General features: G+C 47.7%; 2 protein-coding genes across 4 annotated transcripts in view; both read left to right on the top strand.

Annotated features, from left to right (window-relative positions):
- LOC146198723 (uncharacterized) overlaps positions 1-24,146 on the top strand; it is a 321,357-nt gene that overhangs the window by 166,915 nt on the left and 130,296 nt on the right. The gene's annotated exons all lie outside the window — the stretch shown is intronic.
- Positions 18,665-21,818, top strand: LOC146198724 (V-type proton ATPase subunit E-like). Its single transcript, XM_084592634.1, has 3 exons — positions 18,665-18,754; positions 19,590-19,877; positions 21,504-21,818. Exons 1-3 carry the CDS (start codon positions 18,665-18,667, stop codon positions 21,816-21,818), a joined length of 693 nt encoding a protein of 230 aa, XP_084448760.1.

Below are 24,146 nucleotides of genomic sequence, written 5' to 3' on the forward strand. Positions count from 1 at the left end.
GCATTTATCGGAAGCATTTAGTCAAAGGTTCTTCGACGTTAGACGCCAAGAACCCCAAGTATAAGGTAAAGAGAGGACAAGGTGATGGGATTCTAGTGACTTCCCCTGAACCTTTTTTTTTTTTTTTTCATTCCGCGCTAGAAAAAAATAGAAGTTCTCATCTTATTTTGTGTGAGTGTCCGTGTGTGTGTGTGCCGCTGACGCGATTGAATATTCAAGGAGGCAGTTTTGGACGGGGCCTCGACAGGAAATATAACGTGCATCCTATGATCAAGAACCTAATTTCCCGCTCCCCTTGTTGTTGCGTGATGACGACCGTGGCTAAACACGCCTTTTCCGCAGGTGGGTGAGCAAAAACCTGCGATAACCTGCACAGCCTCACACCTAAAGTGGGATTACTCTTTCCTGCGCCAGTGGTTAGCCGATTTTACGCGAGAATAACACTCAAGCGGACGGAAACAGAGAAAAAAGAATTAAAAAGAAACTGTTGCATAACGATTATAAATCCTGAGAGATGCGGTCACACGTGGCGCGGAAAGAAAAATTGCTCCCACGCTTGGGGTTTAAATCACGTTCGTGATTTAGTTTCGGAAATGCAGTTAGCCGCAAAGGATGCGCCCGAAAGCAAAAGGGCGCAAGAGTACGAGAGAGAGAGAGAGAGAGCGACGCCGTTGCTGCTGCTGCTGCGTGTTCTTCGGCAACGCGGAAAAACGGCGCGCATCTCTGGATGGTCCTGGTACACGCCACGAGTTTTCGAGACGCGGAGAATGGACCGCGCTGCGGCGGAAACGGAACCGAAAGCGATGCCGCCGCAGGGTGCACTGCCTCTCTTTTATCCCTCTAGTTTCGATCCCTTTTCTTTCTGTTTATTGTGCGTTTTTTTTTTCTCTCATGTTTTTCTTCTCGTTCTTGGCTTTTCATACTTGAACCATTTTCTCTTCTTCCTGGCCACACCACACTCTTGCTGGCAGCCTTCTCGAGCACCATGATTGCGATTGCGAAGTTATTCGCCCGCGTACCTTGAGGCGACTCCGCTTTTTTTTTGTTTGTTTGTTAAAGTATACTTGACGCTTGATGATGCACGTACACAATCCGCTGCCCGATACTGTGAACGTACCGGGTTTTATATATGCATCTCCGCTTCGTGTGCTTCCTCCTTGAATTCCGCCACATATTTAAAAAGGCCCTGCGCAATCTTTGATTTTTAATTTCTCCCTCTTCGAAGTATGCGTAATAAAGTTGGATACCGGAAAGTTTTGCTCATCTTTCTGGGTCGGATGTTCTTTGTTCCGCAGGCCTTTAATCAGCGTTCCACTTGAAAGTGGACAGTTTGTCCCCGATCGTATGTACTCTGGTAGAAAACTGTCTCCTTTATTAAATTTTTTGTTAATTGATGTCTTGCGCTCGCACTCTCCAGGTAATAAAAACAAAAACAAATAAAAACTGCCCAGCAGTGCGAACAGTCAGTATGCAGACATGTCTTCTTGACGTCCTGCGAGCCGGGTTCGTGGAAATGCTAAGAGCAGTTGTAATGACACTCGGGATTTCTGAGCACCGAAATGCACAGGAAATATTGTTGTTTGATTATAATGCTCTCGAGATGCGAAATCATTCTTCGCGTACACTGCGACTCTTTTTACATTCTATTTTTGCGGAGTTGCTAAATCAGAAATCAGTTGCCACCCTTCCCCCTAGGGAAACATTGAAGTCTTCCAAACCTCACTGCCGTAAAGTTCAGAATTATGTCCCCTGAAACAATTGCTGCTTTTACTTTGCTTATTTAGTCAACGGCCGATGGTGATTAAAGCAGGTCGCAATAAAGGCAATGTTAAAAAAAGTGCAGTATTTACAGAAATAAACTAAGAAAAATATATAGCGATGCCATCAACACCTTGCCCTGAGGCAATAAATATCGACTTAAAAAAAAAAAAAAAAAAAAAAAAACACCCTCCACAGCATTATTGAGGCGGGAAAGCTCCGTGTACACGATATGACCTCGCCATCCGACTCTTCCTTCGCCTCATTATTTTTCTTTTCGTCTTCACTACTTTACATCCGTTCCAGCTAGACGCATCCCCTGGCGGCAGCTGAATCGTGATTTAATATCGCTTCGCTTTAAACAGTGCTAGCAACTAAACATCGCAAAGCTAAACCTTGACGGCTGTTTAGTCGGGACCTTTGCAATGTGAGCAGCAAAAAATTCCGTCGCTTTCTGCTCGATTCGAGACGCGATCATTAGTTGAAACACATCGAGACAACTATATGTCGATTTTCGCGACGCTAGAAACTAGCAGTGCAAAACAACGTAATTTTAGGGTAAGTGAAAGTTTCAGAGGTGGGTAGGAAAGAAGAGCACCCTGAGGCACTGAAGGAAAGCATCAGACCGAACCGCGTTTTCTGCGCGGTGGCCGAGTATTCGCCCGTGCAATCTATCCCATTAAAAAAAAATAAAGAGCTTGGAATTCTAACTTTAGAATTCAATAGGCTGTACGCGGTACACAGTCATTCGCAGAAAAATACTCTGAGAGACATCGCTGCATCCTTCCTGCGGGCACCTTGCGACTCTAACGACCGGCTGCTCGCGTTTATTTCCCTATTGCTCAAGCAGAGTAAGAAAATAACAACGTATACTATACGCAACTGCATACCGAGCAAGGCAGCAGCGCGATGCGGCTAGCGCGGTACGTGCTACTGGCGTCGAGCATGACGCGTTCTTAGCGCCTTCATTGTCGGCCGGCTGCCTGGGCCATAAAACCGCCCGGCGTGCGCAGGTGTGTACCCTGCGAGATTCGCGATGGACGCCGCAGGCACGTACACAGCATAGAGTGTGCCGACCTTCTCAGCACGCGATGCCTAAGCGCGCGCGCCCAAAAGCAGGCTGGTTTGCGTGAGTGTGGGCGTCACTTTATCCCCTCAGCTTCCTCCTTCGCTCCATCTATCCGTTTCTCGCTCTCTTCTTGAGCGTGTGTACACGCTGCAGCCCGCTGTGCAACGCTGGGTAAGGCCGGAAGCACAACGGCGTACGAATGCAAACGAGATGGAGAAAAAGGACGAGCAGACAAACGGAAAAGGAATCAGAAGGGCTGAAGGAGAAAGAGAGAGAAGGATAAAAGAAAGGTTTGTAGGCTTTCAGGATTTGGTTAAGAAACTAATCGAAACCAGTAATGCGGAGGAGCATGGAGTGAATCAGGTTCACGGTGAAAACGAATGCACAGAGAACGTAACCACGTTCGCGTAACACAAAACGAAGGGCCGCTTCCCCTGAAGTTTTGCAAACTTAAAGCGAAAAAACGTTCTGCCCGCATTCAATTCCCCCCCCCCCCCCCCCCCCCCCCCTCTATTTTTTTTTCTTTTTCCTAGGTTTCGTGGCTGTGCGGGTTATTTGCGTGTAGTCGGGATTTACCGCCGTTTTGGGAGTGTCTGAACAGCAGAGGCCGCGAAAAAAATTCGCTAGAGATTCACCGATGTAAGGCTCCTCGGCTTCGTACAGCGATCGCTTGCTTTTCCACGCGCCCGTAAAGAACAAAGTGAAGGACCTGGGCTTGAGGCGTCGGCGCGGTGACGTTGGAGGACGCGCATTTAAGACCGGCAAGTGTTAAGCGATGAGGAGGTAACGTGAAACGATTTGAAAAGGCGGGTTCGTTTCTACGAGGGAAGCGAAAGGGCGCGAGCGCTCGTATGCATTTCCACATTTCCCAAGAGCAGCATCACCTTCAGCCACCCTCACCGTGAGCGCGAGCCAGGGCTCGCACTCAATCAGGCGTAATTACTCACAGACCTGTCACAGATTTCTGCCGTTAAGGCATCGAAAGTTCTCGGGCACGAACTCCAACTAAAGAAGTAAGCTTAAGCTTCCTTGTTCCTCATTATTATTATTTCGTCGTGTAGCTGTTCCCAGTAGCCGGCTGGCGAAAGCCGACGAACGCTTTTCGGCCTGGCTGCATCTGTTGTTTTTTATGCTGAGCTCGGTAATGAGGGACTTACCGTAAAATATGCAAAGCTATGCATCTTGCATCGAGGTTTAAATGCGTTTTGTTCGGCCATTTTGGGGGACAAGTTAAAACACAGCTTAAAGGGCTGCTCATAACTTGGATTTCTATCTGGCTTCATTATATTTCCTCCCTGGAGCGATTGAGTACTGAAGGGACAGTTATGGGGTAGGTCGGACTCGACGACATATACTGCGCAGTCACTGTGCACATAGCTGGATAAAAATGTCTCTATGTTTTCCGCGTGCTTCCTTAATGACATCTGAGTAAGCTACCAGAACGCAGTTGTCAATAACTGGCGATACCTTGGAAGCGAAAGTCTTCCATCAATTCATGATTCCTTCACAGACGTATAACATAATGTTACAGGTGACGATATTTTCCTCATGAGGCCTATTTAAGCCAACACTGATTTACACAGGAAGAATGCACGTTGCCCGGCTGATGAGAAGCGCTTGCAATCGAATTAATCCTAACACTGGACCAGAAATTCCCGGTGTCCACAGGTTGCCGAGGCCCCGATATTTGAACCTGACAGGAAATTTAGCAGAAGTAGTAGCCTAGGAAAGCACAAAGATAAAACTTGTAGGGGATACGTTCCGTGTCAGAAACAAAACACCGGAGATAGATAGGTGTATTTATTGAAAGGAAAAGGCAGAGAGGTTGGCCGGAATAACTCAAATCTGGCCAAAACACCAGAGAGGAGTTTTCGTAGCATGTCGTGATGAAAAACTCCGTATACTTGTCCAAGAAAATATGGTTTTATCAGGGTACCGGTAGCGCCATACAAGCCATATATCTAGACATAGGCGTTTAAGAGAGTGCGTAACCTGTGTTCACGTGGTTCAGGTTTCTTTTGGAATTAGCAAGATGTAACATATCTTTGCACCGTGGGAGTGAGTAAGCTAGTGTGCGTGCGTGCGTGCGCGCGCGTGTGTGTGTGTGTGTGTGTGTGTGTGTGTGTGTGTGTGTGTGTGTGTGTGTGTGTGTGTGTGTGTGTGTGTGTGTGTGTGTGTGTGTGTGTGTGTGTGTGTGTGTGTGTGTGTGTGTGTGTGTGTGTGTGTGTGTGTGTGTGTGTGTGTGTGTGTGTGTGTGTGTGTGTGTGTGTGTGTGTGTGTGTGTGTGTGTGTGTGTGTGTGTGTGTGTGTGTGTGTGTGTGTGTGAGAGAGAGAGAGAGAGAGAGAGAGAGAGAGAGAGAGAGAGAGGGGGGGGGGGGGGGGGGGTCTTGATTGAAGAGAGTGCTCGACGCTTGTCCGTACCGCTTCTTCAGTCAGAAGCACAGTGAAAAGTTCGATGCGTGGTAGCGGTCCACCCCTGGTGTCTGAAAGCGAATGCCACCTTTTAGTCTTGATCAGTTGTCATTAAAACATTCTAAAAGCAGCCGCCAGGGAAGCAAGAGGGGAAAGTGCAGTGGAAAGAAGGGGTTGGTGGTGACACCGGATTCCTTTATTGTGCGTAGTAAGAAAGGCTCTTTTCCTCATATGCCTCAAAGTATTCTATACAAGAGCTCTCAGGGCTCCCTCAAATGACTAGTGACGGCTGTACGTATGTACTGTCATACCGTGTTCTGCGAGCCTTGATCCAGATGATACGTGCCTGTAAGTACAGAAGATGTATGCAGGGAACTATACGTGGCTTCATGTCACTAACTGTACAAATGCAGGACCTTAGCAAAAACAGAGGAAAGCAGAAGATAGCAGGATATAGAGGAACATAACGGGGCATTGCAGAAAATAGCAACAAACAGGAGGGTATAGAACAGTACAACAATGCATATTTAGAGATATTATAGGCTGGCAGAGCTATGCGTGACGAAAGCCGGCACTTGTCTTTCTCTGCAACGCTTCGCCTGCGCGCGAAGATGGAGCGCTGGAAGGTCATGACACACGCACTGAGGAAGACTAGAAATCACAGCTAGACACGAACCACCAAAAATAAGAGAAGGGGAGAGGAAATAGCATCAGGGTGTCTTAACCAGCGCCCGAAAAGGATCAGGAAGGGAAGAGCAGGCGGATGCGGAAAAACGGAAGCGGGGAGGCTGAGGAAGAAAGGAAGCTCGTCGAAATGGACGAAGCGTGTTGGAGTGCCCGTAAAACGTGTAACCCGTGAAGCAAACAAAACAACCGATACTGCGACGCAAGTGTCTACTGAGCGGAGCTAGTGGAAGGCGAAAAGGGGGAGTGGGGAAGCAGTGGTTGTACCTTGGCGAATCGGAAACGAAGAGGGGGATGGTGTGGGGTGGGGATGGCAAAGAGGGCTCATAGTATATAGCTCTTGTGCGTTTCTTTTTTTGCCGTTATTAAAAAGAAGCACTCACGCTGATATCGCGTTAAAACAAAATAGGAGCAATTGCGAAGGCACGTGGGCGCGCGCCGCTTGTGGCAGAAATGCGGAGAAATGGTGCGATGGGGAGGAAGGACGCCTAAGGGAAGAGCGAGCCAAGCAAGGGGAGCTGCAGCGGCGGTAGACGAAACAAGAATCGATGGGCCAAAGTGGGCTCTACCTCTGCCGTCGCCAATCTAAATGTACTGCCTGCCAGGGGGAACTAGGAAGCCGAGAGAGGGGGATTGAATGGAGCTGGGAGCGCCACACAGAGAAAGAAAGGAGAGGCGCTAGGGAAGTGAGAGGACCGTAACGGGTTCGTTTTGAAGACCATTAAGGACGAAGGCCGGAAGAGTTGTCCCACTTGTACCGCTACCACTCTCTCCCCCCCCCCCCCCCCCCTACCCCACTAAATTTATTTTCCCTGCTCTTGTCGCTTCGGTTGTTGCGGTTATGCTGCCTTCTATGCTTATTCCTTTCAGCCCTTCTGCCTGTTTCCTTGCTGCGCTTGTCTCAGCAACCTTCCCTCTAGTGTCCTCACCAGTTCTGTTAAAGAAGGAAAGAGCTTTCGTAATAGGGAGCGTTCCAACCTAGAGAGCACATCTGCATGGATGCACTTACGAAGCACGTCCAACCACCGATTGTCCTTTTTTTCATTCATATTTTCTTTCGATTCTGCTAGCGTCAGCGCTTGCTGAAGATAGAGCCAGCTGAAAAGAGTTAAAAGTGGTAGCGCTAATACGCATATCATTGCATGTGTTAGGCGACCTTTGTTCATGAGCAGTGGCATGAGGATTTCGGTGCAAACATTACTGACTTTGCAGAGATCGGTCACCCCGAAGACGGGACCAACTTATACAGCTCGAGGCCGCGGCAAAACATTGATTTCCATTTGCACTCGGCTGGAAATCAATGCAGCGAGTGCCCTGCATGTACCCCCGACTGTCAACAAGGGCTGACATCAGAAGTCACGAAATGACATCACGTGATTGAAAGGCCCAACTGTGCGAAATCATGAAAGCGGTGCAACTCATTTCAGTACTTTGCTGCAGTCGCGAACGATTTGTGCGTCGAAGGGAGTAGAAAACCCAAAGCCCAGTTTCAGTCTTTCGACGCTGAGTATATGTAGGCAGAACACAAAGTTCACAATGCCGATTCAGGGTGCTCACCGAAAAGGAATGGGAGCTGCCATAATTAAATCGTCGATAAGTATTGCTATACAGCCCGCTTTAGCGTGAACTGTGACGTAACAGCTTTTAACGAAACGTCTTGCGAAGGAAGTACGCGCTTCACAACTGTTACGTAACCGCAAAAAAAGCAAGGCTTGCTTACACGGCTTTTGTATACACCGCTGTAGAAACACAATGGTCCGAGAAAGCCTATGGCGCAACGCGCATGCGTGACCCGGAGTACGATATGTTGCTGCATTTTTGTTTTCTTATCACTTAACACGAACCCAATGCGAATAATATAGACGGCCAGGGGACCAATAAAGAAACCCGTGGGAAGTCAGCCCTCTGTGGAATCATTGCGTTCGACCGTCGAGAAGTAGCCGCCTCCGCCGCCGTCCTCAGCGCTGTTGGCGGGAACTTTCAGGCGATAAATCTCTCCGAGCCGAGCATATTGCGTAGGGTTTAGCGCCGTGGGCAACGCAAACATGACTGAGATCAAAGAGCCAAAGGAAAAGTGGCCCCATGGGAACGATGCATGCGGCCTGTGCTATTCGTGCCTGTGGCGATTTACGACGTTTAATATCTACTTAGGGCCGATCGCCTAGCTGTGCGGTGCTCCCTAGGTGTTGGACCTGCATTGAAGCGGTTCGCGAGGTAATAGTTTCGGCCTCGAGCCTTTGAACATTTCGACCGGTTGCACGCACATCTGACTGCCGTTGCGCGCCGACGGCTGGCAGGAAGTTTTCCAGCAGTAAATCAGCTGGTCTGTTTCTCTTTCTTTTTGCTTTGCTTATCGAGAGGGCAAGAGAGGAGGGTTTAGTGAAGCGAAGAAGCCATGAAAATTTTCAGATACGAAGAAAAACTGCTGATATGGGTGGCGTTGCTTATTTTGGCCTCTGCTGAGATTAAAGTCCAAGCTCATAGTGTCTCGCTATTGAATTGCATCATATTCACAAGAGCGCCCATCACTTTGGCTTTCCCAAGTTTATGAACGTGGTCCGTCAAATAATACACGTTCGAGGCGGGGAAATTCACTCCTTCTGGTTCTCAGTGGGCGTTTTTTTAATCGGATTCTCAATACTATAGAAATCTATGGATGGACCTGTCGAAGATCAATAGGTGATGTCGTCTGTATATTATTGTCATCGCTACATACAAGCGTTTCAAGTGATGCATATTCTAGTCTTATCGGTTTAGAATTTCTCTACGTAAAATAAGGGTGCATACGTAGAGCAAAGAAAGAATCATTTGATGAGTTTTCCCTCATTTTCTCTCATGCAAGACGTTTGGATAACGCACTTCTTGCCACAGAAGAGACGGCATTTACCCCTGCGATTGATAATATACGGTTGAAGGCTCTATATATATCAGGCAAAATAATCATATCCGCTATAGGGACGACTTGCTAACTAGCGATCTTGTGTGGTTTGGTTTGTGGGGTTTATCTTTCCAAAGAGATTAGGGTTAGCAGAGACACTGTACAGAGGATTACGCAGAATTTTGAGAAAATGTGGGTATTTAACGCACACTCACATCGCACAATGCACGGGGGTCTAGCATTTTCGCCTCCACTGAAAAGCGATCGCCGAGGCTGGAATCGAACTTGGATTTCCCGGCTCAGTAGTGGATTTCCCAAACCACAGACCCACTGCGGCGGGTGCTTATACTGGTCTGAGTGCTACCTAAGCTTGACGGGCAACCTTATTTCTCTGTCCTGTTCAGATGCTTCAAGGAAGTAACAGGAGGGTACGTGTAAAAGCAAGTTTTAAAGCGGTAACAATAAGAGTCCCCCCCCCCAATCAGAGAAAAAAAAATAATAAAAAAAAAAACGCCACGGCATCCGGTGGCGTATGTCATAGAATTCGCCGATTTATAGGGTTGGTGTGCGACCTCACGAGACCACTTGGCATGATCGACTTGGCAGGTACCCTGAAAGATGGCAGGTTGTTATTGGCAGACGGGATGGCCAAGTAATATTACCGAATGCGACGGCGAGTCTGGCGTCTGTGTGTAGCTCTTAGTTTTATGAATGTGTATTAGACATATCTGCGCGTCGTGTTGCAACGTAGTCAGAATGAACGCCGCGTGTGTCATAGCGCAGTAGAAAATGCACGCAAGCGGTGATATGGGGCTGCATATAGCTGAGCGTGTGCAAAGAGCAGCGATGACAGATAAAGAGAAGCGGGCCAAGCGGATTTTGTCCCCTATATTGTTTAAGTGTATCTGCCTTAGAGCCCGACAATAGCATATACATCTTGTCCAACATTTTAAGTCTATATTAGGAGCGTCTCTAAGCCACCGACGAATCTGGACGCGCCGGAAACAGTGCGAAAAGGGTGAGCTTTCAACTGCTGCCTCGAAAGCAGTCCATGCTAAGAGAGCTCGCAGCAGCCAGGCCGTAGCAAGCGTTAGCGCGAAGCAGTCACCGCCGCGTGACAAACGACAACTTGCAGTGTTCTTAAGTCGACTTTTACCATTTTCCCAATAGCAAAGCCTTCATTCGCAGGCTTCGCTTACAAAGCCTAATCTGCACACCAAACGGGAGAGCGTGAAGAGCAATTGCCTTCCACTGCGATGTCGTTGAAAGCCTTCTAGCAAGAATAACCTCATGTTTCTGTCATTTATTGGGAGTAAGGGAAACACATAAATTTCTTAGGGAAAGACCCTATTATATTCGTTTTAGAACTACCCTCTACGTGTGATCTCGAAAGCAGGTAGTAAGAGGCTGGGATTGGAGATAATGCAGGCTAACGCTGGTTAACGCAAGGACTGAGCTCATTCAAATCATCACAGCGGATGAGCCAATGAGAGCCAAAACTTTAAAAAAGAAAGAAATAAGAGGTGCCAAACTTTATTTTCTTTCCGTCGGGGTCGGGAAGTGGCAGCGGTTCGGCGCTCTACTCTGCACTCCCCAAAGGGGGAAGGAATTGAAGCGATTGCACTGCCGCGCCACTCTCCAATGTAGTGGGAAATGGTGGCGATGTTTTCTTTTTTTTTTTTTTTTTTTGCTGCGTAAAAACTTAGGCTGGGGAGATAGCGATAATTATTTTTGTACAGATATAGAAATGATAGTTTTCTCGCTCCCCTCTTCACCGATTACTCCAGGACTTGCGATGACCGGGCCCACCTACATTGTAGGACGGCTCAGCGTCGTCTGCGGTAAATAAGAAGTGCACGATTGGCAACGATGACAATGTGGAAGATGCAGTGCTCAAGTAGCGGCCTATATTTTTTGCTAGATACGTATTTGTAATGATTTATAGGATGCTAGTTTTATTTCTCTGAGCTTAGTTCTTTCTCTCGTCATAAATGTCATATATTCGTACGTAAGAGCGCAGCTCCGAGCTCCTTACGTCCAGGAGTGGATGCCGCCTACAAAGGAACGGCTTCGAAATATCGGTCATGTTCTGCGCTGCGCCTATTCATGCAGCGGCCATTGCAGCAACTTGTGTTTATTTAGCACCGCTCATATGGGCAGTGAATAATTGGTCTACAGACTAAAAAGATGGAAAGTCTGGACAGGTCGCCACAGCAAAATGAATGTGAAGACCTTTAACGCTATGGAACCTTATGCAGTGAGGGTACTCTAACTGTGTTCTTCAGCGAACTAGCGGTTATTAAATGGGATAGCACAGGACTTGGTAAGGTTAGGAGCGAAATATCGCGAGCGTAGCTTTGGCAGGTGGAAATTGGAAGGTGGCGCAGCTGGGCACTGATCCGTCGACGGGTTGGGTAACACGGTGAGAGCGCAGGACAAGGCCGAATCGACAGGAAATGTCATCTCGAGCAGCTCCTTTGAAATGAGCGGATGAAATGGGAATCGAACCATTGACCCTTGGATTCCGAGTCAAACATGCTAACCATAAGCTACGCAGGCACGTTCGCATGACGCGCTTAAAGCACGGCTTTATATCGGCGCCAGATTGTCTTCTACACAATATAGTATAGTTTTATTTACTAAGGCAATCGTTAATAAAATGAGGACGATCGACCTTATGCTTCAATCAGTCAATGGGTCAAATGGGCTTTAAAGGAGGTTGCTCGACAACAGAACGTGTTCACATAATTATCAGGTGATTAGGAAATGTTTAGAATATAACCACGCACCATATATATCGCCTTCACACGGGATTAGAAAGCATGGGCTACGTCGAAACCTAATCTGTGATGCAGGCATAATGAAACCATGGTATATAAGAGCCGTACGTATAAATGCTGAAAATGCACAGCTACCATAATCATCCGTAAATAAAGCAATAAAATTGTGAATAGTAATGGTGCTAGTCGGGGAGGCCCAATCTCTCCAGTATTATTAATCATTTGCTTACAGGAAATGTTCAGATACCTTAATTCAGAACAGTCGCGGATAAACATTAATAAAGAATTCCTTAGTAATCTACAATTCCCAGATGATGTTTCTTGGTAAATAACTTATGGGAAAAATTTAAAATGATGAATAATGACCTAGGTAGGCAAAGCGGTACGACGAGTAAAAACGTTAATATGCAAAAAGCTAAAGTAATGGTCAACAGCCTTGGAAGGAAACAGATGTTTACGATATGTAGCGACGCGCTGGAAGCGGTATCAGAACGCATCTACTCCGGACAGGTAGTGACCTCAAGCCTGGACCACGAGGGGAAAATACCAAGAGCCAAATCGGGATGGAGCGCATTTAGTAAGCCCTCAGGTCATGGATGGCAGTTTTCTAGCACCCTTTCGGAGAAAAGTACATCACAGCTGTGTCTAAGCGGTGCTTATTAATAGGCTGAAACGGGGAGGCTAGCAACAAGGATTCATCTTTAATTGAGGGAAACGCAGCGAATTCTGGATAAAAAGAAAAGATAGATAACACTAAGAGACAGAAAGCGTGAATAGCACGGCAAGAAAAAATTTCGAGTTAATGGCATTGTATCAGACATAAAGCAGAAAACATTAACATGGACATGGGCAGAACATGTAGTGCAAAGAGGCGATAACCGTAGGTTAACTGACTGTATTGCAAGAAAAGGCAGGCGTAGCAGGGGCAGCAAAAAATGTAGGTGGGTGGATGAAAATATGAACGTTGTGGAGATAAAGTGTACTTTCGTGGCACGAAACCCGGTTAATCAGAATGATATGCGAAATATATTTGCACTGAAGTGGGCGTAATGGCTGATGACGAAGAGCCCAAATTAGAGTCACTGATCTTTTTAACCTGTCTAAGCTTTGCAGTTATAAACCATCGCAACGCTAAGCCGGTCCTTACTGGCCACTTTTCCCACGTGCAGCGAAAAACACAGCATAGTCAACCGCACTCTCCATTGCGTGAGTGCCCCCCTCCCTTATTCTGTCAATCGCGAATCTCAAATTTCCGTGCACTACAATGTGAGCTCCTTCGTTTTCCCTCTGCTGGTTCCGCAAAAAAAAAAAAAAATGTTCCTTTTTAATATTTTTCTACTGAATGAAAATCAGAATGCAGGTCAGCCTAAGCCAACATCAACGTGTTCTTGCTCACTGCGCCCTTTCGCCATTTTGTTGCTCCGCAGCGACGGGAACAGTTGCGGCTTTGCCTGCACTATGCATTCGTACACTGTTCAAGGAAATAATAGAAGTTCTCCAATGACACAGGCTTAATGGTAGGAACGCGTGCATCAAAACTTGTCCCGGAACGTCTCGCAAGTACGAGTTGGACTGCGAAAGAGTCTGAATGAGACCAAAAGTACAAATCCATACGCGCTTGACGGGGTATAAGGATGGAAAATTGCACAAGGATTATCGAAATTGGTGCCGTGGTCCCAAAGACCGTGACACACTGAGGCACGAATGTGTCAATCTCGTTACCGGGTGCGATTTCGAGGAATCCTTCGACAGTTTTGACAGTCAATTACAACAAGATAAAGAATACAGATAAGCCGTATTTGAAAATTAATTCTCACAGAACAGTGGGAAGTGGACTGTGTACTTGTAGTGGCCGCCGTTTCCTTCATTTGCCATCTCGAATATACTTGTGGAAGCGGGAAAGGGCCGCCTCTATACTGAGGTACAGCTTGAGCAAAGCTGGACTCTTTTTCGGTATTTTGCGGTAGTCGTTGCAGTTACGTGACTGAATATAGCGCTGTATACGGAGCGGTCTCAAGCGGCCGTGTGCGGCGATTTCCGTATTCCACCTCGTGCTTATCAGCGTCACACGGACAAATCCAAACCCGCGGACACACGTGGAGCGCCGTCACGCTGTGTAGAGGTGGGGGTGCGCGCCTGTTTGGCACCGCAATAGCAGCTGTGTGGCAAACTTGGCGCCGATGTGGTCAGTAGGCCAAAACAACGTCGTTCCCCTCTTCCCGTTCCCACTGCCTGGCGCCCTCATCTAGTTTACCTCGGATCGTTATTAGAAGGTCAGTCTTGGCTCGAGGGAGGTAAGGAAGAAGACTCTGGGTGTAGACGGAAGGGAAAGAAAGGGAGGTCCTGTACGACTCCTCTCGGGACGTGTCAGCGAAGGCGAAAAAAGCAGTGCACTTTGGCTCGAGGCCGTCACTATGGTGACGCCGAAATGCCGGTACGGCCCGCTCAGCGCTCTGCTTTCGCATGCTGCTCGCGTGCTCCGCAATTGGCCATTGCGCCAAAAGCGCTGTGCAGTGCGGTACCAGAAGAATAGGACCACCTTTACACAGGCCGCCACCACTAAAAATAATGGGGTGGTGTGAGCTCACGAACATGGCTGCGGAGTGCGCCAGGGTCGACTATATACATGGATGAAAGGAGCATCGATTTGACGAAGACACCTACGGTGTACGTCTGTTCATTGGGGAACAGAGAAGAGAGAAAAAATGGCAAGCAGTTCAAGCTGAGTCGCTGTACGCTTGAGTTGGAGGTGTGGCGACACATAGCGGTCGGTTCACAAGTCTCTAACCCAACTCTAGTTTATTTTTGAGCAACGTGATCATGTCGTACTTTGGAGTTTCAAATGGAAAGGCGTTGCAGTACTGTTTTCGCTGATTAACTGCACGTTATAAGATGGAGCAAGGAGGCACAGGTATCGCTTTGCCTTAAAATAAAGTTTAATTATTTTTCTCGTGCTGATAATTCATCCGCAATTAAATGGTACGCATCTGAACACCTCGAATTTTTTAATGTGCTCTGAAACCTCAGTACGCCTGCGTTTTCATTTAACCAAAATTCCGACGCCACAACCGAGAGTCCAAACCGGAAATTAACGCTCTGCAAAAGAATAGCGTGATCCCTTTTCTCGTAGTCAGCTGTTTACAAATACAAACCATATCGCTTTACTGCCTTCTACGCAAACACGTTTCTCTTCTTTCACGATTTGCGGATTTGTATATAAGTAGCTGTAGCCGTGAATGAGTTTCGCTTGAAATTCTGGTTCGGGCAGCAGCAAATATGCGATATATACATATATGCATTTTGGAAGCGCCCCGCCGGGGTAGCGCAGTGGTTACGGCGCTCGACTACTGCTCCCAAGGACGCGGGATCGAATCCCGGCCTCTGCGGCCGCTTTTCGATGGAGGCGAAAAGCAAGGCGCCCGTGTGCTGTGCGATGTCAGTGCACGTTAAAGAACCCCAGGTGGTCGAAATTTCCGGAGTCCTCCACTACGGCGTCTCTCATAGCCTGGGACGTTAAACCCCACAAACCAAACCAAACCATTTTGGAAGTAAAAAACGCAGTAACATCGTGTTTTTGTCTTATCACAGATCAGCTTAGCCTTAGTTGCTTCTTTTTCTCATGTTCCAGAAATGAAATATGTTAGCATTATCGCTAATGGAATCGACCCCGACTTAGTATTTTGAAGGCTTAAAAACCAGCACAGGCATCAGAAAAAAAGAAAGCACAAAGTTATATTTCATTGTTAGACTTTCTTTACTGCATCGTTCCAGGAATATGAAGCACACGAAATGGAAAAATGACGGTGACAGATACGGACACGGGCACAGCGCTGACACTAACCACCAACCCACCCACCAATCGATTCTACAGAAATTCAGTGCATCTCAACTCACAGCCCTGTCCTGATAACGAGAGGCCTCCAGAAAAAAAAAAAAAATGGCATCGACTCGTAGGTCACACTCGCGTGATCGTATTATCGCCCCAGACGAACGAGGGAACGCCTTGTATAATGTCCTGTATGCAGGGCCTGGAGACCAACCTTCCGAGAAGTCCTGTTCTTCCCTGAAAACTGATTACAGCGGATTCGCACTTCGTCTTTGCGGCACTTATTTCTTACTTGCGCAGGTTGAATACCGGTCTGCTGCACGGAACTGCTCCAGTTCACGCATTTCCAGCTATCGCCTACACTAGGGGTTTTGAGATGGATAAAAAAAAAAACTTCGTTCTTTTTTGCCCGAAAACGTAATCTCTCAAAGTTGTTTTACTTTCGAGCTCCCAAGTCCCCAGTAATTTTGTTGGCCAACTGCCCTAAAAAGAGGGAAATATGCACGAAGCACGGACGACGTAGGGAATACAGTCGTTGCGGCCTGCGCTATAGGCATTCATGTATTCGTGATTTTGGAACATTTTAAACTGTTATTTTTGGGCTGCCCGGTAAAATTTACACAATTTTAAAGCTCAGAACATATTTCAACTCAATACTTCAGAAGTATCGGGCGTGATACACTCTCTTCGTAAATGTGACTCGTATTTACATATCAAACGCCAAGGAAAACGGGGTCAGGTCACTTTCTGGGCGTCGCATATTCCTGCCTGAAGGTGATCAGAAAAAGAGCGAACACAGCGCAACCTGACAGAATACGCACAAACCACCACATCACGAAGCAAGATGAGCGTGCTTTTGTACTTCTAGTTCCCTTGTGTTTTGTCCTACGCGGAACTTCTTTTTATCCATCTATTCACGATTCGTGCACTCGCACAAACTCAATCGGCGTCCCCGTGCCGAGTCCTCCGCTCGCTGCTCAGCGCCCCCATAGAGGCTCTCGCTAGCGCAAGAGAAATCTGTTCGAGATTCGGGAGTTCAGCTTCGGTTCACATCCTGAGCTTTGTAATGTTCTTTCCCCGCGTTGATCGGCTGCCGCGCAAAACCTCCATCCGCTGCTACTGCTTCCTTGTAACACTGAAAGGGACTAAACTTCTTTCCACTGTTTTCTTCATTCAGTTTGGTCGCAAGTTTTGTCTCGACGCTTACGTGTACAAATCGCACAATAAGTAATTGAGCTTACTAGGGCATTGACTGAACCACTGAAATCAGTTTTCAGTACTTCCTGATAGATGACGTAGTTTCCGCGAAATGTAAACAAGGTGGTAATACTTTTTGCCGTTGAGAAGCTTCGTTTGTTTTATATTTTTTACAGCTGAAGTTACAAGTCGTCACTCGGAAGCCGCAAAACTATTTGTCCCTTTTTTCAGCCTCTGCAACACCGCTTAACGTTGCACCTGATCAAGTTAGGTCGCATCGTTGGTCAAAAAGTTTCACCTGCTTTACAGCACAGTGTCGCATGCAAAAAACGGACGCTAAAATTTTCGCGCCCCGTAGACTTACGGATTGTCGTTGTGCAACGTGACACATCCTGCTTAACCAAATCTTTATCAAAACAGCAACCAGTCTGAGCGCACAAATCATGATGTAGCATGTTGACAAGGGCAAGGAATCACAGGTTCGAGCTGTCATGTATAGCCATGTTGCCTGGAAACCATCTTGTCTCGCTTCCATACGCTGTGGGATTAAGGTACGCCCTATACTGCACCTGCAGAGCAAAGCGATCGATGTATGAAGTCGTTATGCGACTCGTAAATACTAGTAGAATAAACGTATAAATCAACAGAGTGTCTCTCTCTCTTTGTGTGTGTGTGTGGGGGGGGGGGGGGGGAATCTTTTGTGCTGTGTGTGTGCGTGTCATATTTTTTTCTGTGCCTAAATTTTGCCATTGATCAAATAAAGGACGACGAGGAGATAGGGAGAGCCCATTTATATATCGACTAAAAATGATGTAAACAGCATTGCGCAAATATAGCTGTGCCAGCCGCTTAAACAATGTAAGGGCCTTTTGCAACTCGTCGCTACCGATACGTTTGCTTGCCCGAGGATGCGGGACCGAATCCCGGCCGCGGTGGTCGCTTTTCGATGGAGTTGAAAAAGGCGAAAAGTGAGGCGCCCGTGTGCTGTGCGATGACAGGGCATGTTAAAGAACCCCATGTGATCGCAATTCCTCCACTACGGCGTCTCTCATAGCCTGGGTCACGTTGGGATGTCAAACTTCACAAGTCAAACCAAATCTACCAGTACCTTTAGTAGTAGGTTTGAAGGGTGGCTGTTCCTGGCCCTACGGGGGACTGGTAGGTCAACGCCGCTTGCGGCGGGAGCTAGCCTGTCACCGAATTTTTATCTGTTGTAGGCCGTCATTGCACCCGCCACCGCTTAGGTGGCGGACGACGACTGTTGCGGCGCGCGTCTTTCTCTTCTTTTTCTTTCTTCTCTACTTTCTCTCTTCTGTCCGCACGAGGCGGAGCCGTCCTCCCTTCCCTTACGGTGCGGTTGAGGTGTCCACAGAAAACAAGTGAGATAGTTACCGCGCCTTTCCCTTCCTATAAATCAATCAATCAGGCGAGGCAGCGGAGGTGGCTCAGCCACAGAGCCAGTAGCAGGCCTGTGGATTTTCTTTTCCTTCTTCCTACAGCCGCCGGCGGTCGGGATCGAAACCGGGTACTCCAGCACAGCAGTCGGGCGTCATACCATTGTAACACCGCGGGCCCGATTGTTACAGTTAACAATTCGCGATGTTTGCAATCCTAAGTTAAACACATTTCTACTCTAAAAGTGAAGATGACCATATACTTCCTAATAAATATCTCCCCTTGCTCTCTTGATTCCAACCAAGAGCCGTGTGGGGGCGTCGCACGTCCACACAAAATAGGCCACACTATAAACCTAGAAGGAAGACGAAGAGCTTCCAGTCTTACTCTTTTTACATTCTTGCCTTGCGCCAATCTTTTTCCCATAATCGCCTATGGAAATTTTCTTGTGTACGCCACTACATCTTGGTCGATTCCTCTCGGTGGGTACATGTCACGTTTCAAGTGGCCAACAACAGACCGATCAGTGAAGCGTTCCACAGCACAAGAAGAAGAGAAGGCGGAAGACTGCACGACTGCAGAGGCAACTAGGTGCAGCAGATTGGCCGCGTTTTAAACGTAAAGGACGCATTTAGTTTCCGAACCACCTCGCGGTCCTAACTGAGATGGCTGGAAGACCTGGCCCCAGCGACCTCGACGTCTCCAAGCCGATCAAGCACATGCTGGCCTTCATCGAACAAGAGGCTAATGAGAAGGTATGCGAACAGAGCTATATGCTGGCCCCTATATTGTTTCTGGACGCGTGAGGACAGTGCAACGCGGGAAAACATTTCAGTGTTGTTCTAAAGCCCATCGTGTATACGTTACTACCTTAACGGAGAAACGAGTGAAGGCTTCCAAGCGGTGTATTTAGGTGCTCGTTTCGTTGCACCTGATTTATGGCTAGTCTCTCGAGGCTTCACATATAACCCATGAGCAGGAAAACTGCCGTGCATGGAACCCCAAAAGATAAGAGAGCATAAATGCTTCATTGTGTTGCTGTCATTGGTTCTGTATGCTGTTGAGGCGAGCGGTGATCACTTGCACCATTCCGCATGTTTGTAATGTCCCTAGTGAAAAACCCCTGAGTCACAATAACCTCATACAAGTCTCATATAATCTCATACTAAACTCATTCATCGCATGAGAAATACGAGAATTAATGAGATATTTATGAGGTTAGTATGAGAAATCTGTATGAGGTTATTGTGACTCATACAGTGTTTTTCACTAGGGAAGCAATAGTACACGACAGGAATGCAGGCATTCATTAATTTATACGACCGTAAGAAGGCAGGAATCTGCCATGAATATTTTGAAAGCTTACAGGCACCGAGATATCTGTATATTATGGCTGTCATCATAACCGCGTTCTTGACGAACGTCCTGTGTCGCGTAAGCGGTGGTACACGACAGCAATGCAGGCCTTCATTAGTTGTATACGACTGTAAAAGTCAGTAATCTGCCAGGAATCTTTTGGAAGCTTACGGACACCGAGATATCTGTATGCTATGGCTATCCCCATAACCGCGTTCCCGACGAACGTCCAAGGTGCAAGAGATCGACGCCAAGGCCGAGGAGGAGTTCAACACGGAGAAGGGCCGGCTGGTCCAGGAACAGCGTATCATCATCATGGACGCGTATGGCAAGCGGCAGAAGCAGGTGGAGCGGCTGCGCAAGATCCAGAGCTCGCACGTGAAGAACGCGGCCCGGCTGCGCCTCCTGAACGCGATGAACGAGCACGTGGTCAAAGTGCTGGCCGAGGCCAAGACCGGACTAGCGCAGCTCGCGGCTAGCGAGAAGCGCTACAAGCCACTGCTCGAGAAACTCGTCCTCCAGGTATATGCACTGCCGTCACTCAGCGACTGTATCGAAGTGCCCACGCCCTAACCCGACTGCGGCGGCCGCGTTTCGATGTAGACGAAACGCAAAGGCGTCCGTGTGCTGTGCAATGTCAGTGCGCGTTGGAAATAATTAGGTGGTCGAAATTATTCCGGAGCCATCCACTATGGCACCTACTTATCTCCGCTTTCACTTCCTCATTCCCCCCTTCCCTTACGACGCGGTACAGGTGTCAGATCCTGCAACAGATCCTGCGTCTTTCCTTTCCTGTAAACAAATTTTACGAGTTGCGTTTATATAATTCCTATTATCAACGCCACAAATTTGTACCAGGCATGGGTGAAAGGCGCCGAAATGAATATGCGCTTATCTACGGCTCATTGGGAAATTGGAAGCAAGAACGGAGTTGCCGACCGTCGCTCAGTGATTAACCACAAATTGCTGCGACAGAGGAGATGCTCACTGACAGGCGGATTATCGTCGAACAAATATGGGAACGGGTTAACGTGAGTGCAGGCTCAGTGCATGCAATTCTTCACAGTAATTTTCACATGAAGGTTGCCGCGCTTGCGAAATACATCTGCCTGCATCATTGGAATGCATGCCCGCTTCACAGAGCACAGTTGACTATTGCACACTTGGTCGTATTGGGATACAAAATATTTTCCCATTCTCCATATTCAGCTGACCTTGCACCAATTGACGTCTTTCTCTTCCCACCCACAAAAGCGCACTGAGCGTGTTAACAATGCCGGAACGACAAAGAAGCGATTGCTCAAGTCTAGCTTTTCCCGAACTATGGTGCCCGAACTGTAATATTCACAGGCAGTTACAGGAGACACATACAGGTCTACAGACAGTAATTGCGACAGTTCGTCCAACAGTGGCGGAATTCTATGGTCTTTGGGAAGAGAATGTGCAGATAAATATTAAACTCACATTCAAATATCATTTTCTCATATGCCTTCATGTCAGTAATACGAACCTAGTGAATGCTCCCGTATTACAGTATCGGCGCCGCCTCTCTCTCCCATCTCAGTGGACGCCTGACTCAAAACTTCACGTGAAGAGATAGAGGCTCCATCCAAACGCAGCCGCCGCGGTTGGGTTTGAAGCCGGATTATTCCGGTTTGTTGCCGAACGTCGCATCCACTGAGTTAACATGACAGGTAGACAATATAAGCGCAGGAGTTTCATGGTATCTGCAAAATCTCTCTGGGTGGATAAGTAATAATTTTTTTCCTTCCGGACACAAGATGTAGCCATATACGGATGCAGTGACATTTCTTTTTTGTGATATAGTTCCAATATGCGCGGTTTGCACATTTTCGGTGCAAGAACGATAAGCAGCGTTTGCTTTTTAACCGACATGATTCCTTATGCTCATACTATCCGTCATGGCGTACAACACTTGGCGCTTGTCTTCGGGGCGCTGTCAGTCCATCGTCTATAACACAAGGGCCTTTTGTTCATTACAAGAGCCATACGTGCCCCACAATACATCCACGAAGCAAGCCTGATGGCTTGCTGGTGGACTGGCCGCTTAGCGTTATCACTCCGACATTATATCGTTACATAAGCGTCGTGTTATGCACACAAACATGTCCATTCTCCAACCGCCAGGGCCTGCTGATAACCCTGGAGAAGGACGTGGTGGTGATTTGTCGCAAGAAGGACGTCGCTCTAGTGAAGTCTGCGCTGGACGGCGCGGCCAAGCAGTTCAAGCAGAGGACCAAGCAGGATCTCGTGATGTCTGTGGACACGAAGAACTTCCTGCCCGAGAACTGCTACGGTGGCGTGGTACTGGCCACGAACAAGGGGCGCATCCTGGTGTCTAACACGCTAGAGAGCCGCCTGGAACTCATCTCGCAGCGCATGCAGCCGAAGATCAGGGCGATCTTGTTCGGGAAGAACCCTCGTCGCAAGTTCTTCGACTAGGGAAGCCTGGCCACCTCTGCTGGCTTGCAGCCACCGCTTATGGAAGCGAAGGTCGCTCTGTAAATTAAAGCTGCCCTATTTGATTTGATTGGAGGCTTTTAATCAGCTTGTGGACAACGCGGTGAGCAATGGAAAGGGAAACCGTAGGAAGAAACCTGATGGGGGCTCAGGAACAAATGCGAGTTAGTACAGCTGAAATCAGGGACAGCAAATGGACACGTGTGGGTCAGGTAACGCTGAGAAATTATTTCCTTGTCACGGAAAGGGGCTACCACGTACAAACCAAACAGCACGAGGTAACTAAAACAGGTAGATAGATAGTACTAAGGTTTTAGCTCGCACAGGACATGATTGGCAGTCTGTAGGAAGAGGCTTTATTATTGCGCAAGCATTGAACTCATGGGAGGCGTAGACAGGATGTGGGACCACGAGGTAGGTACGTGAAATGATAAGAACGACGATGATTAACTGCGGATTTCTTTGTCGTCGTTGCAATTGTAGCAGGGGGGAAAAGAAAAAAATGTGGCTCCAAACCACGCAATGAAGGTGATTGAACAGCGAAGCTTTAAAACGACACCCAAATACCTATCGCGACATCGCTTGAAAATTCACATACATGACTCTACAAATTCTGGCGATTTTATTTTCCGTGGTCGAGCCATGGTAGCCTGAAATGAACTAAATAAGTTGCGAGATTGGTCTCCCTGTTATATATGAAAGCGTGGTGACGTCAATGCATGATTTCTGTGCTGTTTGGTACTTTTCTACTAGGAGCTACGCAACCGTAACCTTTACCAGGAAATACACGTGGGCCGTTCGCACTTCACACGAGGGCTTCGAATGACATCAACCCCTTTCGAAGGCGTGGCGTTTTTTGCTTACGACAGCGACACAAAAAAAAATCCTTGGACGCTAGAGGTATATACCCCAAGTTATATCGTTTTCGGTGGTTGTAACCACTATTGAGTCTTAATTGCAAGTTTATAATCTAATTCGACATAAATCCGGTGGTTCTAACTCCATTTTTACTTTTTTCCATTCTGACGTCCACGCTTTTTGCACGTCCCCGTGGCTATATCGACGTCCATGCTATTTTGACGCAAATTCTAGAACCCTCAATTACAGCCCCTCTCTCTTCGAATTCCATCTTCTTCCATTCCTTACAGCACGGTTCAGGTGTGCACCGAGAAGTGTGACAGATACATGCGCCTTTCTTTCCTCCAAAGCAATTTAACTATTGATTGCAACTATCCTAGGAAGTTACATCCCCGTTATAGGTTCAATGACCAGCGCATGTATCTGAGTAAGGGTGGCAGTTCCTGGCCCTACGGAGGAGCTGAGCAACACCACCCAGACTAGGTGGTGTTGAGCTAGGACGGTAGGTGAACGCCGCTTGCGGCGGGGCTAGACAGCCACAAAATGTTATCTGTTGTAGGCCGTCATTGCACCCGCCACTGCTTCGGTGATGGACGACGGCTGTTGTTGTGGCTCACGTCTCTCTCTCTCTCTCTCTCTCTCTCTTCTTTTCCTTTCTTCTCTATTTTCTCCTCTGTCCGCCCGAGGCAGCGGAGGTGGCTCAGCTACAGAGCCAGTAGCAGGCCCGTGCATTTTCTTTTCCTTCTTCCTATACAGCCCCAACGACAATGACCAGAGGTCGTCGGTACTCGACTCCCTCATACATGATAAAGCTCGACTCGACAAGCAATTTTGTGTCCAAACCTCGGGTGGCCAACGATTAAACAACTTTGATCCGAATGTTCCCCTCCTCCCCCCCCTCCCAAACCCCCAAGCCCTGGCATTTTTTTCTTACAACACATAAAAGTTTTCTTGGATGGGAGAGGTATACAGCTTCAATGTAAAACCTGTGGGGGCTTTAAACCTAGTGATACGAGCGAAAGCTGTGAGAGAAGCCATGGTTGTAAACACCACCTTTTCATCTACGACTTTCTAATTCAATAGCGTTAAAGGCCCCGTGTCGCAAAAAAGCCAGTGGTTGCAACGAGAAAATCTGAAGAAAGTCAAGAAACAATAAAAGTTCATTCGCAGTGCCAAGGAAAGAGGACGCACGTCGCAACAGCCGTCATCCGCCACCGAAGAGGCGGAGGGTGCCATCAAGAAGGTGGTTCTTGAAATGTTGGGTACAATGACGGCAGAAACAACAGATACATCGCTACTCCGGGTTCACAAGATGCAACAGCTACGGCTATACAGCGCCTCCTTAAACGCCACCAACTCGCGACCAGAACTGTCGCTATTCACTGGACCCCAGGTCACTCGGACGAATCAGGGGGCAATGCGGCGGCACACGCCGCGGCTGCCTTGGCAGGT

Source organism: Amblyomma maculatum, chromosome 2, assembly GCF_055883805.1.
Source record: "Amblyomma maculatum isolate TAMU_Amacu chromosome 2, ASM5588380v1, whole genome shotgun sequence".
Lineage (NCBI taxonomy): Eukaryota > Metazoa > Arthropoda > Arachnida > Ixodida > Ixodidae > Amblyomma > Amblyomma maculatum.